General features: G+C 40.7%; 1 protein-coding gene across 4 annotated transcripts in view; it reads left to right on the top strand.

Moving 5' to 3' along the window:
* The window catches only part of MLLT10 (MLLT10 histone lysine methyltransferase DOT1L cofactor), a 119,959-nt gene extending 107,554 nt beyond the window's left edge, over window positions 1-12,405 (top strand). For all 4 annotated transcript variants that reach the window (XM_075211937.1, XM_075211938.1, XM_075211940.1 and 1 more), the window contains 6 exons: window positions 4,357-4,545; window positions 6,016-6,101; window positions 6,894-7,243; window positions 8,186-8,288; window positions 9,622-9,816; window positions 10,281-12,405. In XM_075211937.1, the coding sequence (XP_075068038.1) occupies window positions 4,357-4,545; window positions 6,016-6,101; window positions 6,894-7,243; window positions 8,186-8,288; window positions 9,622-9,816; window positions 10,281-10,325 (968 nt within the window). In that variant the 3' untranslated portion in view covers window positions 10,326-12,405. The remainder of the gene's footprint in view (window positions 1-4,356; window positions 4,546-6,015; window positions 6,102-6,893; window positions 7,244-8,185; window positions 8,289-9,621; window positions 9,817-10,280) is intronic.
* Window positions 12,406-12,815: the final 410 nt, after the last annotated feature.

Below are 12,815 nucleotides of genomic sequence, written 5' to 3' on the forward strand. Positions count from 1 at the left end.
ATGGGGAGGCTACGCAATATTTCTATTCTTATCTATGTTGGTGCAGTATGATCAGAAACAGCTCTATTTACCGCACTAAGAAAAGAACATTCACACAGAACTTATTTGTATGTGGTGTCAAATGTGAACAAACCTATTTCACTCGCTTATCAAAAATAATTTTATTACAGGATAATTTTATGTGCAGTGTACCCCAAGAGCATGCAATAGATGAATAATAAAAGAGAAAAGGGCTCTTATTGTGGAGGCACTATATGTTTCACAATAAAATGTTAAAAGGGTACTACATATTTAATTTCATAATTAAAAATAAAAAATTAATCACTCCACATCAGTTTGATAAATACGTGGTTCAAAACTTCTTTTAATCTATTTACAGTTTAGAATCAAGAAAATATAAGTGAAAGAATGAAATTAAAATATTTTTCTTTTTTCTTTAATCTTTTTTTCTTCTTGATTTTAAATAGATTTAAATAAAGTTTTGAACCAAGTAGTCATCACTGATGTGTGGTGATTAATTTCTTTTATTTTTAATTATGAAATTAAATACGTAATACCCTTTTAACAATTTATTGTGAAACATATAGTGCCTCCACAATAAAATAAGAGTAGGATAGGCTGAGAGTTGAAGTTCATCAACACTGTGAACAATACAGGTTAACAAAAACCTCTATCAGAAATCGGAATAACTTAATATATATGATATATCTTTATATTTGGTTTTTAGTGGTAAATTTGTTTTAATTGCATCTCAGAGACTATCCAACATTTTTTTTCTACTTCTAAGGGTGGTTGTTTTAATGTAATTGTCAACATAATTTACAGCCAGATATTGCAAACAAGGATGCTATCCCAGACTGCTGTATGGAACATGATGATAAAATAATGCACCACTGTTGTTTATAAGAAAAGAACAATGACCCAAATGCAAACTAGTTCAATATTTTGTAGATCTTAAAGAAGTACAGTCCAGTTATTTCATTGTTTCTTTGTATATTTAGTTTTGAGCAAATGTATGGGGGGGGGGCAGGAGACTTGTTACACAGAAAAAAAGGTGCTATACGCTGTGGATCTCCTTGTACTTGTATCTGATATTAATGGTATCCTGACAAAACGCTAATTATGAGGAAATGCATGCAGGGATAATCCTTTAAACATGATAGCTAGGGGACAGGTTTACTAACGTTATCCTGCATCTCATTTTGGCACACTAAGAGCCCCTTTGTATGCGCCTAGAGAGAGTGGTCAAGTAAACTCCTTGGGAAATAGCCAGATGTGACTGTTCCTGATCCAGATTTATCTTCTGGAATAGAGGTAAAGCAAACAAAGAAAACTTTATTGTACAATTTTCTACAGACAATCCAGGGAGAAGCAGAGTCATTAAAACATAGACATCATATTTACTAAGCCTAGGAGGGCACTCAGGATTCTGTATGGGAGCTTCTGTTGCCAGGGACCTGTCCATAATCCCATCAGTGTTGTGCTCTGTTAGGAATGAAGAAATCTCAGGAACTCCCAACTGCTAGAAAATGTGCACTTTAAGCCACTTTTAGTGTTTGGATAATTAAATAAACAATAATGAATTTGAGGGATGAAAAAAAAAAATCTGTAAATACATTTTGCATATCAATTGTATTTGCTTACATTTGTAATTGATTCCCTTAGCCCAAGCTTATGTTACCTTTGCCAATTGCTGGTTGTTGGAATGAAGGTGACGTTTGCCAGTTCACTCATGGTGCCATGACAGTTTGCCGGGAAAATTTGTCCCCTTCCATCTCATCTTAGACTATCAAGCCTCTTGGCTGGGGAACCTGGTGGTTAACTTCTGTTTAAGAACTCCCTTCTCCTTCCTTGACAGCCATGACCTGCATAGCATGGTACACAGCTATTCTGGCCTGGGGAATAGCTGGATATCATTTCACAGGTTTCCATTTTATCATCAATACGTCCAATTTTGCTGTAGCCTTAATTGTTACAGGTCAAAAAACAAAGTTTTTTGTTGTGATCTAATTTTGTTGATTTTTTTTTTGGTGTGTATATAATCAGTCATTGCTTCGCACACGCTTAAAATGATGCTGTGGGACATTAGCAGTTTGGCCACGCATTTAGGCATACGTTTTACACAAGTCATTTTTTTTATTTGTTCATAATAACAGGACTTGTAAAATATTGGCAAATTAGAACGGTAAACAACTTAATCTGTCTCCAGTTTGCCCTCCACACATGTCCACATTAATCAGATCCTGTCATTTGGCGGTAGTACCAAACCATTGACTAGTTCACTCAGCTGATTACAGTGCGGATCAATAACTGACTGCATTATATGGTACTCAGGTGTCAGAATGTGATCAAACTTGATTGGATTTTTTTTTAAAGAACTTTTTTATTTTTTCAAGAACAATTACAAGTATCTAGGATGATGGCAAATGTGGAAGTAAGTAACTCATCTGTATAGAACAATTACTGATATGACTGTCTTTGGTAAAGCATGCAGAAACAAAGTATAATGTAATGTGTAAGGGTGTGATGTGGGAATGGGGGGGGTTAGGTCAGAACCAGAATCCAAGCAGAAAATTGCATTGGGGAGAAGAGCAGCCCTCACATACAGCAGGTGGCTGTTAGTGTTATTTCTGTGGGCACCTATACATATGAGCTAACCTAAGGTATGGCTACAATAAGAGGTCTGAAGAGACTCAGGACAGGTCTGTTTGGGGTGATGGGCTATTATAAATAAGCCGATTGCACCAGGCTTGGGTGTATATGCAGAGATCTTCTCCATGGCTGCCAGATATCAAATTTTGTTGAAGAGCTGCTGTCGGGAAGGGGCTTCTAGCGTCTGGACGCAGTGAGGATTTGTATGGAAAGTTTATCGGAATGTTTATCTGACCCCTCCAGAGGAGAGCTGAGAAGTAAGGACCACTTAGAAATTGGGAGTTTGGAAATATCATTGATAAGGCTGGCTATGCCGTTCCAAAACCGAGCAATCTTAGGGTAATACATCCAGATGTGGACAAGAGATCCCATCTCACAGCAGCCCCTCCAGCATTGCTCTGGGACAGTTTCATAAATCCTCCTTAACCTAGTAGGAACGAAGTACCACCTGAAGTAAACCTTGTAAGCGTTCTTATTTAAACCCTTGATCTCATCCCTAGTAGAGACCTTTTTCCTTAGACCAAATGTCCTCATCCGGTGGATCGCTCAAGTCTATTTCCCAACTAGTCTTGTGTCTTGGGACGTCGTCTGTTTCACAGTTACCAGAAGATTGTACAAATAATGCCCCACCGAAGGGGATTGTGTGCACATAGAGATTCAGATGGAGTCAGGAGCTAGATATATCGGGTTTGGGAATGGAGTCAACAAAATATTTCACTTGAGAGCATGCAAAGGAGCTGACTGATGGTCAGGTTCCAGGATGTTCTAAACCATCTTATACCTCTTTATAGCCATGATCGGAAACTGGGCAGACATTGACCTGATTATTCCAAAGAGCAGTAGTTCTAAAGTGAAATTTACAGTGGTCCCAAATTTGGCATGTGAAGTCTGTAGCTGGATACGGCTACACCAAAGGGAGCCCAGCTCTGGCTGGGACACCTGCAACTGACGACAAATAGAGAGTTTTGCAGGTTTATCCCTCTTGGGCCTGTTTGTTGGGGAACCAAGTCACAGCTAGACTTAGACGGGTCACCAAGTAATAGAGACGGACATCTAGAAACCCTCTCCCACCATTGGTGGTAGCTCTGCACAGATTACAAAAGCTTATATGTGGGAGTTTGTTCTTCTAAACCAACTGAAGAAACCACCTATGTAGGTGTACCCTATAATTTTTATTTATGTATTCTTTACTTATTGTTTATCATGCAATGAATAACCATATATAAAGCCATTCAGTCTATGTACCCTATACATTTGAGGTGTAGCTGTAGCAGATACCTGACATTGGACGGATTTGTCATTGATTATTACTTATATAGTTGGACTAATGATTTTTTTCCCCCCCTTTTTATGGCATTTTCCTGGTAGCACAATTTTAGTGAATTCCTGTAGTGTATCTAATATCAGGGTTAAATTTGTGTGGGTTTTCTCATCAGTTTAATGAGCATTGAAGTGCTGTTGACATTGTGAAGTTAATTAGTTATAAGCAGGAAACACCAGGGCTCTACGTTCTTGGTCTGTATAACCAATGATGTTTTAGTGTCTGAGGACCTTCATCGCAGTTCAGATCCGGCACCGAAACATTGATTGATTACACCCACATCTGAGAGTGCTGTTATTTCCTGCTTTGTCAGTGCGCATAATGATTACACCCTCATAAAAGGAAGTGAATAAGATTATGTTAACATTCTTCTATGCTATTAGTTCTAGGCATGCTGAAGTCACTACACCAACTGCAAGTAGAGAACCGGCGACTAGAGGAACAGATCAAGAACCTAACTGCCAAAAAAGAGCGTTTGCAGCTCCTAAATGCACAGCTGTCTGTCCCCTTTCCAACAATATCATCCAACCGAAACCCATCTCCACAAGTGCATTCGTACCCATTACAGAATGGTAAGGGCAGCTCTGAACTGTGCGACTTACTCTGTGCACGCTCTGAATTTCATTGGAAACTTTGAAGCTTGTTCTTGTTTAGTGTAAATTTAGGAAGTGTACAGTCCTCACAATCCTGGATATTTTAAACCATTTGGCACTAGTAAAAATTGAGTGATCCCTTTCCTGCTGTTGCTTATTAGAGCTCCCATCATTCCTCATATGCACTCGTAGACAGATAGTCTGTTTTGTTGATAGCGTGTTGTACTGTTGATATAAACACAACCCTGAATAAAATCATTTCACTGCCGTTTCTGATCTGCAGTCATGTTTTTACAGTGTTAAGTTGTCTGACGAGTAAAGAATGAATAAGGTCTGCAAGAGACAAATACAGATTATAAGAAATCATCATAATCATCACCATTTATTTATATAGTGCCACTGATTCCGCAGCGCTGTACAGAGAACTCATTCACATCAGTCCCTGCCCCATTGGAGCTTACAGTCTAAATTCCCTAACGTAGACACGCACACACAGACAGACAGAAAGAGACAGACAAGGGTCAATTTGGATAGCAGCCAAGTAACTGACGAGTATGTTTTTGGAGTGTGGGAGGAAACCGGAGCACCCGGAGGAAACCCACGCAAACACAGGGAGAACATACAAACTCCACACAGATAAGACCATGGTCGGGAATTGAACTCACGACCCCAGCGCTGTGAGGCAGAAGTGCTAACCACTTAGCCACTGTAATAACATTCTGTATAATCTATAGTATAAGGAAGCCCATTCCTAGTATACCCATTAGAAACCACCACATATACTATTAAAGACTTGTTATTATATTATTAAATAATTCAATTTGCAAATAAAATTCAGCAATAAAAACCTGTCTAGTTCACTGGATCCAGCACGATCTGTGTGGTTCTCTCTCCTTTTTTTAAAAAACAAACCAAACAAAAAGCTTTCTCATCTTCTGCCATGTTTCATGACCTACTTACATTACATTTACTGGTTTCATAGTGCAGGAGAATCACAGGTGGAAGCAATGGAGTTGATTGGTAGAGATAAAACACTAAAATAACACTGCAGTACATGAGGCTCCGTAAGGTAAACCTTGTACTACTGAGCATGCTCTGTAGAGTTCTTACAGCGATAAAGCTGCAAAAGGAATATGCTGTTGGGAGCAGGTGGGGGAGGAACTGCAGTGGCAAAAAATATGGTTTACAATAAAATGTTAGTGAGCACTTCTTGCTATCTCACTATTGTCTTTCATATAGTTGTTTTAAATATTTAGTAGAATTAAGTGGTTATAAAGTAACATTTTCTCTCATTTTGCTTTGTTCATTGCCGTGATATCAGTCAACATGTTGTACTGATACGTAAAATAATTATTATAGTTAAATGACCTATTTTAACTGTTACACTCCAATTATTTTTCCATACTGCTGAAGATTATCATATATTTTTTATTTTTATTTTCCCCCCAGTATCTAGCATGGATTCATTGAATCTCGGTAAAAGTCCTCGCCTCGGAAGCTTCCAGACAGAGACCGGTCATCCAGCTACACATCAGGTTTGTCACTGGTTAATTGGACTCGGACAGATCCAAGCCTGGCTCTCGTGTGGAGTAAGGAAGAGGGAAATATTTAAATAAGTCTTAAACACTAGAACATTCTGCATTTCACTGTATACAACAGCAGCAACAAAGGCGTTTTTTTTAAGAATAAAAGTTACTCTTGAAAACAATGATAAAAGTCCAACATCCCCAGATCTACTGCAGTTTGTTACCCATCCTGGATTGCATACTAAGTGGCAGCAGATCTGTGTGAAATGATGAATCATGATAATCATGTCTCGTGCACTAAGTGGAGGCAGCCATTTTATGGGCTGAGCAGATTACTTACTGATCTTATTATTGTCACTAGCTCTTGGTGAATTGATAGATTTCATTCTCTTGAATAATTGATTTAATCCTACAAAATGGCTGTCTGCAATGTTTGTCGCAGGATTTAGTGATGTTGGTGCTTATTTGTTTAGGCCATAAAATGGCTGCCTGCACTGTTTGTAGTGTCAGATGACATATTAAGACACTAGAGCGAGGTAATGTCAGGATACTTGCGTGTATGTTGGGTAACGAGCAGCACCTCATTTTTTTTTTACCTCGCAAGCCCATAGAGAAGACATGTTTGTCACCCCACTAACAGGCTGAGCTATTGACATTGGTTGTAGTAGGTGGAACTAGTTATAAAATGACTGGAAGATTGGATGGGACCTGTATGGATGTGCTTTTTCTGCCCATTTACAATGTGGCAATGTGGATTCAGCAAAGTACTGAGATATCTTGCCTTTTATTATTCACTTGCAGGAACTCGCCTCAAGTAGGCAAAGCACCAGCAGTTCTTCATCACTTTCCACTCCACCCCCTGATAGGCACAGCCCAGCACAGCACGTTCAAGGGGTTCAGAGACTCAATGGTGTGACTATGGGAACCCTTACAAGTGGCATTCAGACAGTCACGCCAGCTCTTCCTGCCATGCCGGGAGTGGGTGCAATAATTGGAGGTTTGCCAGCAAACCAGCTGGCAATTAATGGCATTGTTGGGGCGCTGAATGGAGTCATACAGGCTCCAGCTACGTTGCCTCAGACTACTGCGCTAACTCATGGAACAATGTTGCCTAATGTAACACACCCAATTTCTTCCACATTAACAAACAGGTAAGGCCAAAGCATCGTTATCTGTCTAATACTTTAATATGTAAATCACTCTACAATTATCTGTGTGACTCAATCTCAAATCTCTACCCAGAATCCCTCAGTGCTATAGAGGCAATTAATGGTGGGGGAAAGTTCAGTTTCTTTTTTTTTTCATTTTTCAGAAATATAAATGTATGATTGATGTATAGTAATTATTGTTTCTTGTAAAATGTAATTGCCAGCACTTTACACTTACAATTTACACCACATCATGTGTAATAGTATCCGGAAATCTTCAGTCACCTGGGGAATATCTCGCCTTTATAAACTGAACGAATATTCATGGGAATACTACCTAACAATTCATAAGGAATGCATGACATGACTGAGACACGGGGTGCAAAGTACCTCCGCAATGTCGCTATTTCTGAGGCTGTTTATTGGTTCGGCCCAGACAGTGGCTGCTTTCAATGTATGTAGAAAACATGTATACTTTACATAGAGACAGACTCTGCTACTGTAATAAATGTCTTTTTCTTTGACTACCATGTAATGCTTCGTTTAATGCAGGGGGCAGCCCCTGGCTCCTGGGTTTCATGCGGGGAGCAGGGGAGGCGGCTCCTGGGTGTCATGCAGGGGAGGCGGCTCCTGGGTGTCATGCAGGGGAGGCGGCTCCTGGGTGTCATGCAGGGGAGGCGGCTCCTGGGTGTCATGCAGGGGAGGCGGCTCCTGGGTGTCATGCAGGGGAGGCGGGGCCCTGGGTGTCATGCAGGGGAGGCGGGGCCCTGGGTGTCATGCAGGGGAGGCGGGGCCCTGGGTGTCATGCAGGGGAGGCGGGGCCCTGGGTGTCATGCAGGGGAGGCGGGGCCCTGGGTGTCATGCTGGGAGGCCATTGTCAGGACAGGCAGTAAAGTTTTGTGCATTGGACACAATGGTTAATACAATGTGGTGTTTGTGTTGCAGTGCCTCAGGATTAGGCCTCCTCTCCGACCAGCAGAGGCAGCTTCTTCTTCATCAGCAACACCAGCAGTTCCAGCAGCTCCTGAGCTCTCATCAGCTCACGCCTGTAAGTGTCACAGCAGCCTCTAAATAACCAGGGCTAGGAACATCCCCATATAAGTACATACATTTCAGGGACGTGCTAGGATTAAAAATGTTTTGCACATATTTGGGAAAATGTTTAATTTATGCTTATAAAGCTTCATGATGACTGTAAGAATGCTACAAAGAAACCCACTCCGCACTTGGCGAGTTACAGCTTGTACTCAGTATATAATACACATGGTGAATGTGAGACATTTAGCCGGGCCATAGCAGGGACATGTGACCTAAAAGCTTTTCTTCTTGTGATGACATAACCCGGAGTGAATAAGGGCAACTGTCTGGGCACCACTGAAAAATTCTGTCTACCCAAATAAATGACCTGGTCATATAGAAGAGATGGATTCTGTACCAATGCTCATTATTTTAGGGTCGTCATTTTGTGCAAGTCTGTTTACTTGGACTGTGACAATAGTGATGGTGGGTAGGTCGTTGTTTGTGCTTTAAAATCTATAAGTGAAATATTGTCATAGTCTTTGCATATAATATTATATGATATTTATCTGTGGGTTTTATTTTTATTTTGTGGATAGACTGCAAGAAATACAAATAAACAAAATAATGTTGCTAACATAAGCCAGAGAAGTGCATCAATCAGCAATATACAGCAAACTATTTTTAATCAATGGTTTATTTTTATTTTGTAAGCAAGGGATGAGCAACAAACAGACCATACGGGGCCTCCGAGCTTTATTGTCAGATTTGTAGCTTGTAACACTTGTTTATAATATCTGCTGATATGTTATTACAGATAGGTGTCTTTTCTTTTTATTACGGGTATTAACTTTTTACCTTATTACTGAGGTTATGGGAAATGTGCGGCCTTTTTGAAGGTTAGAGGGCCACACCACGTGGCCCCTGAAATGTGTCAGGTTGCCATTACTGTTCTAAGCTGTACTAAGAAAGTGACTGAATCTGGTTGCATTGGGTGACATCACATTTTTACTCCTTCATAATACATTTCACATACTGGATCAGAGCCCTTATAATACTAAATGGCTATTGGGACAAGGTTTAAGGGCTGTGAAATATAAATTTTGTATATCTTGATTACCTCTGTGTCTTATCTACATAACACTTCAGTATTTTTAGCTATAACTCCCAGTCTACTTCAGGTGAGGGTCATGTGACCATGGCACCTCCGTCATTGCTGCAATGTAAGATGATGCCATAATGGGTAACCAGTGTTATGTGACCCCCTGAGTGTGGGTAGCGTATACAAGACAGCACTGATACCAGCTAATGTCAGACAATTGGTTACAATGGTGTATTCCGTTTACTTTGTTCCCTCTGCCCAGGAGCAGCACCACGCCCTGTTATATCAGCTCATGCAGCAGCAGCACCACCAGCCAGACCTCCAGCAGCTGCAGATGCCCTCTGCAGCTCAGTTACCACTCAACTTGCTGGCCGGAGCACAGACATCCTCGCTCCACTCCGCCACTGCCAACCCGTTCCTGGCCATGCACACCGACAACACCGCTCAGAAAGTTCCAGTAAGTGTTCCCTACATGTTATGTAAATGGAGTGTAGTGGTAACATAGATTAATCTATGTAGTATATACCCCTGTCTTCTGCGCACAACAGAGGCAGCCATGGGCTGAAGATCAAGTCATGAAACCGCAGCCCATCCATTGCCACAAACCATCACTATCACTGACGCAGTGGATTCAGCCCACGTAATGGCTGTCAACCATTCATGAGCATGGATGGCATCCAATCATAATGGGGGCAATGTCCATGAGTAATGGTTCCTAAGCATTGTCTCATGTAGTAGGATAGTGAACCTATAAACTTCATTCTAGTAATGGCTGCCTCCGCTGTGTCTATGTAACATGCGCTTAAAAATTAGTATGTTTTTAAAGAGGACCAGAGTAACAGGTCCGATGTATGGCACGTCTCTTGATGCTCCTTTGTTACCTGTGTATATGTATTGAAAGCACTTTTTGTTTCTCCTTAGAGACTTGGAGATAAAACTGGACCAGTTATGCAGGATAAGAGTTGATGTGTGAGGGGGACGGATCACACATCCACCGGCACTTAGCTCTCTGCAAACATACGTCTTCCTTTCTGTAGCAAAGAAACAATGCAAACGAAGACTAATTGACTTGACAAAATCTTCATTATTATCCTTCCAGCGCTAGATGGACAAGCAACACTTTGCAGTATGTTGTGGCCCACTGGGCCAGAGAGGCTTGAAGTGACGACAGCCTTTCAAGGCTTTAGATATTTATTCGTTTAGACTTTCTTGTTGCTTTGTTGCACTGTCTGTATTAAGTCTTTGAAAGGTAAAAACACTGTTGTCGGTATGGCTGAAGTCCTGGATGTGATCAGTGATTTCTGGCTGCTAGGGGGCGCTTGCTGGTACTTTGGTGCAATTTCTGTCCAGCCATTAAGCTCTCGCCACTGGTCACTTAAAGGTATTAATGAAAAGTAACTGTTGCCCGGCATGTGCCATCAATAGATGGCAGACCGTAGTAAGAGAATGCCGGGGACAGTAGGTTGGCCGTGGGCCATGTTATTCCATAGAAAGTGCCTCTTTATCTAGCTCCCGGAGCGGAGGGTGAGGCAGGACTGCAGGACGCATTCACATTGCACTAGTGGCTCTATCTGTCTTCTACGCCACTAATACTGGCTGTGGTTAATGTTTATTTATTTCTGAACAAAGAGTTATGCAATCGTCTGAATCCCAGACACCCTGTTTTGTGTTAGGTAACTTCACCTTTCTTTTCTAGCAAATGTTGGAACTGCCAGTGACAGAATTGGAAGGATGCATATAAACATATGCAACACAGGAGGTTTTATATTCCTATCTGCTTAATGAGATACTCCCAGGACTGAGAGTTGCTGCATGCAGGGTTCCCCCCACCCATCGTTTGCTCATATCTGCAGAATCCTGGTACTTCCAATGTGTGGAGACCTCTGCTGGTCAGATGCTGTAATAATATCCCAGAGACTCCTGATTGATTAGCTGCAGCTTTGAGGCTCGCAGATCATTATGGAGACTGGCCAGTGCAGATCCTCGCTGAGTACCGGAACCCTGCTGAATGGAGCAAATTGAAGGCGTTGAGGATATGGGGTTGGGGGCAGCTAAAAAATTAAGCTGGAAATTGGAAAACCTCATTTACCTTTTTTACTATTGATTTGAGCTGTCATCCCACAATTAAAACCACATTGGTTTCTTCTACACATCAATAATGGATTGCTTATTTCACTGTATTAGGAAAGCAGAAATGAACATTTCCTAGTTAGCTTCTCATTCTTTCCACAAAGCTAGAGGCAGGGGCGGTCTGTATTAGGAATGTACTGCTGAGTCTGTCCCATCCCTCTTATTTATATCATTGTAGTAACATTAAGGAGAGATGTAGGAGAAAGATGAGGTAAAGGATGTCCGCATGTCCTGAGCAAGTTACTAGCATAATGCATAGGTATTTGTTATATACAATGGAATCGGATGACTGAAGCATCTACAGTAAGTAATGCTTTCCTTATAACGTCTGCTGCCTGTATGCAAAGCTATAGTGAGGACGCAGTTGCTAAAAGGACTGCTGATCTAATGTTTGCATTATTAATGGTAATAGAGAAACAGACCCCACTGTAATTTGACCTCCACTGTGTCTGACTGAGAGAACACGTTTATTCTGTAATGTGTCTACTGCACAGTCCTTACCTCATTCTGTACAGAAGCTTTTGTGGATCTGTTTTGTATTGTTAAAAAGAAAAAAAAAATTCATATGGAAGCAAATAATATTTTGATTTGTAATATTTGTAATCGGCTGATTAAAAACAAAACAAAAAAAACAAACAAATTAAAATTAATTTATTTTTATATTTTCAGGGGAATTTTAAAACCTTGGTAAAAAATGATTTTTGTACATGCTCTTATGTCAAATGCCAGCAGGGGTGGTTTGGTTTTGTACGGTCACCAACTGCTTTAACGAATTTGGTTTGTGCGAATAATACTTGGATGTCAAAATCCAAATCAAATGTACAGAGTTTTCAGAATAAATTTTAATAATGTACACACAGCCTGGCTATGTTACTACAGAACGGCTTGTTTCACAGATTAAACACCGCTGATGTTTCCTCCTGTCTGATTCATTTATTACCAAAGGTCTTCCTATGTTGTTGCACGTGTGTGCCGATAGCTGTGGGGTTAGATGGGAAGCAGAGAGATCAGCTGATACCGTATGGATGTTACGGCTGCAGTAGGCCTGGCTGCAGGTGTATAGAAAACTGAATATACAAACTTTTCATTATACAAACAACCAAAATCCTCTGTAAGAGGTTTCTGTACTACAGAGACTAAAACAACAAGGAAGAGTTCTAAGTGCAGCATTATTATAGTGAACCATCCGTGATTCCCTGTATAGGGTGCACATAAAATGATATGCTGCATACTCATCATCATTGATATTTAAAGTCCTCCTTATTGTGTCCTCTGTGTATTTTTGCAAGGTGCCATGAAAAGTGTGGACTATTTCCCTTCCCCTTT

The sequence above is a fragment of the Mixophyes fleayi genome, chromosome 5, assembly GCF_038048845.1.
Source record: "Mixophyes fleayi isolate aMixFle1 chromosome 5, aMixFle1.hap1, whole genome shotgun sequence".
Taxonomy (NCBI): domain Eukaryota; kingdom Metazoa; phylum Chordata; class Amphibia; order Anura; family Limnodynastidae; genus Mixophyes; species Mixophyes fleayi.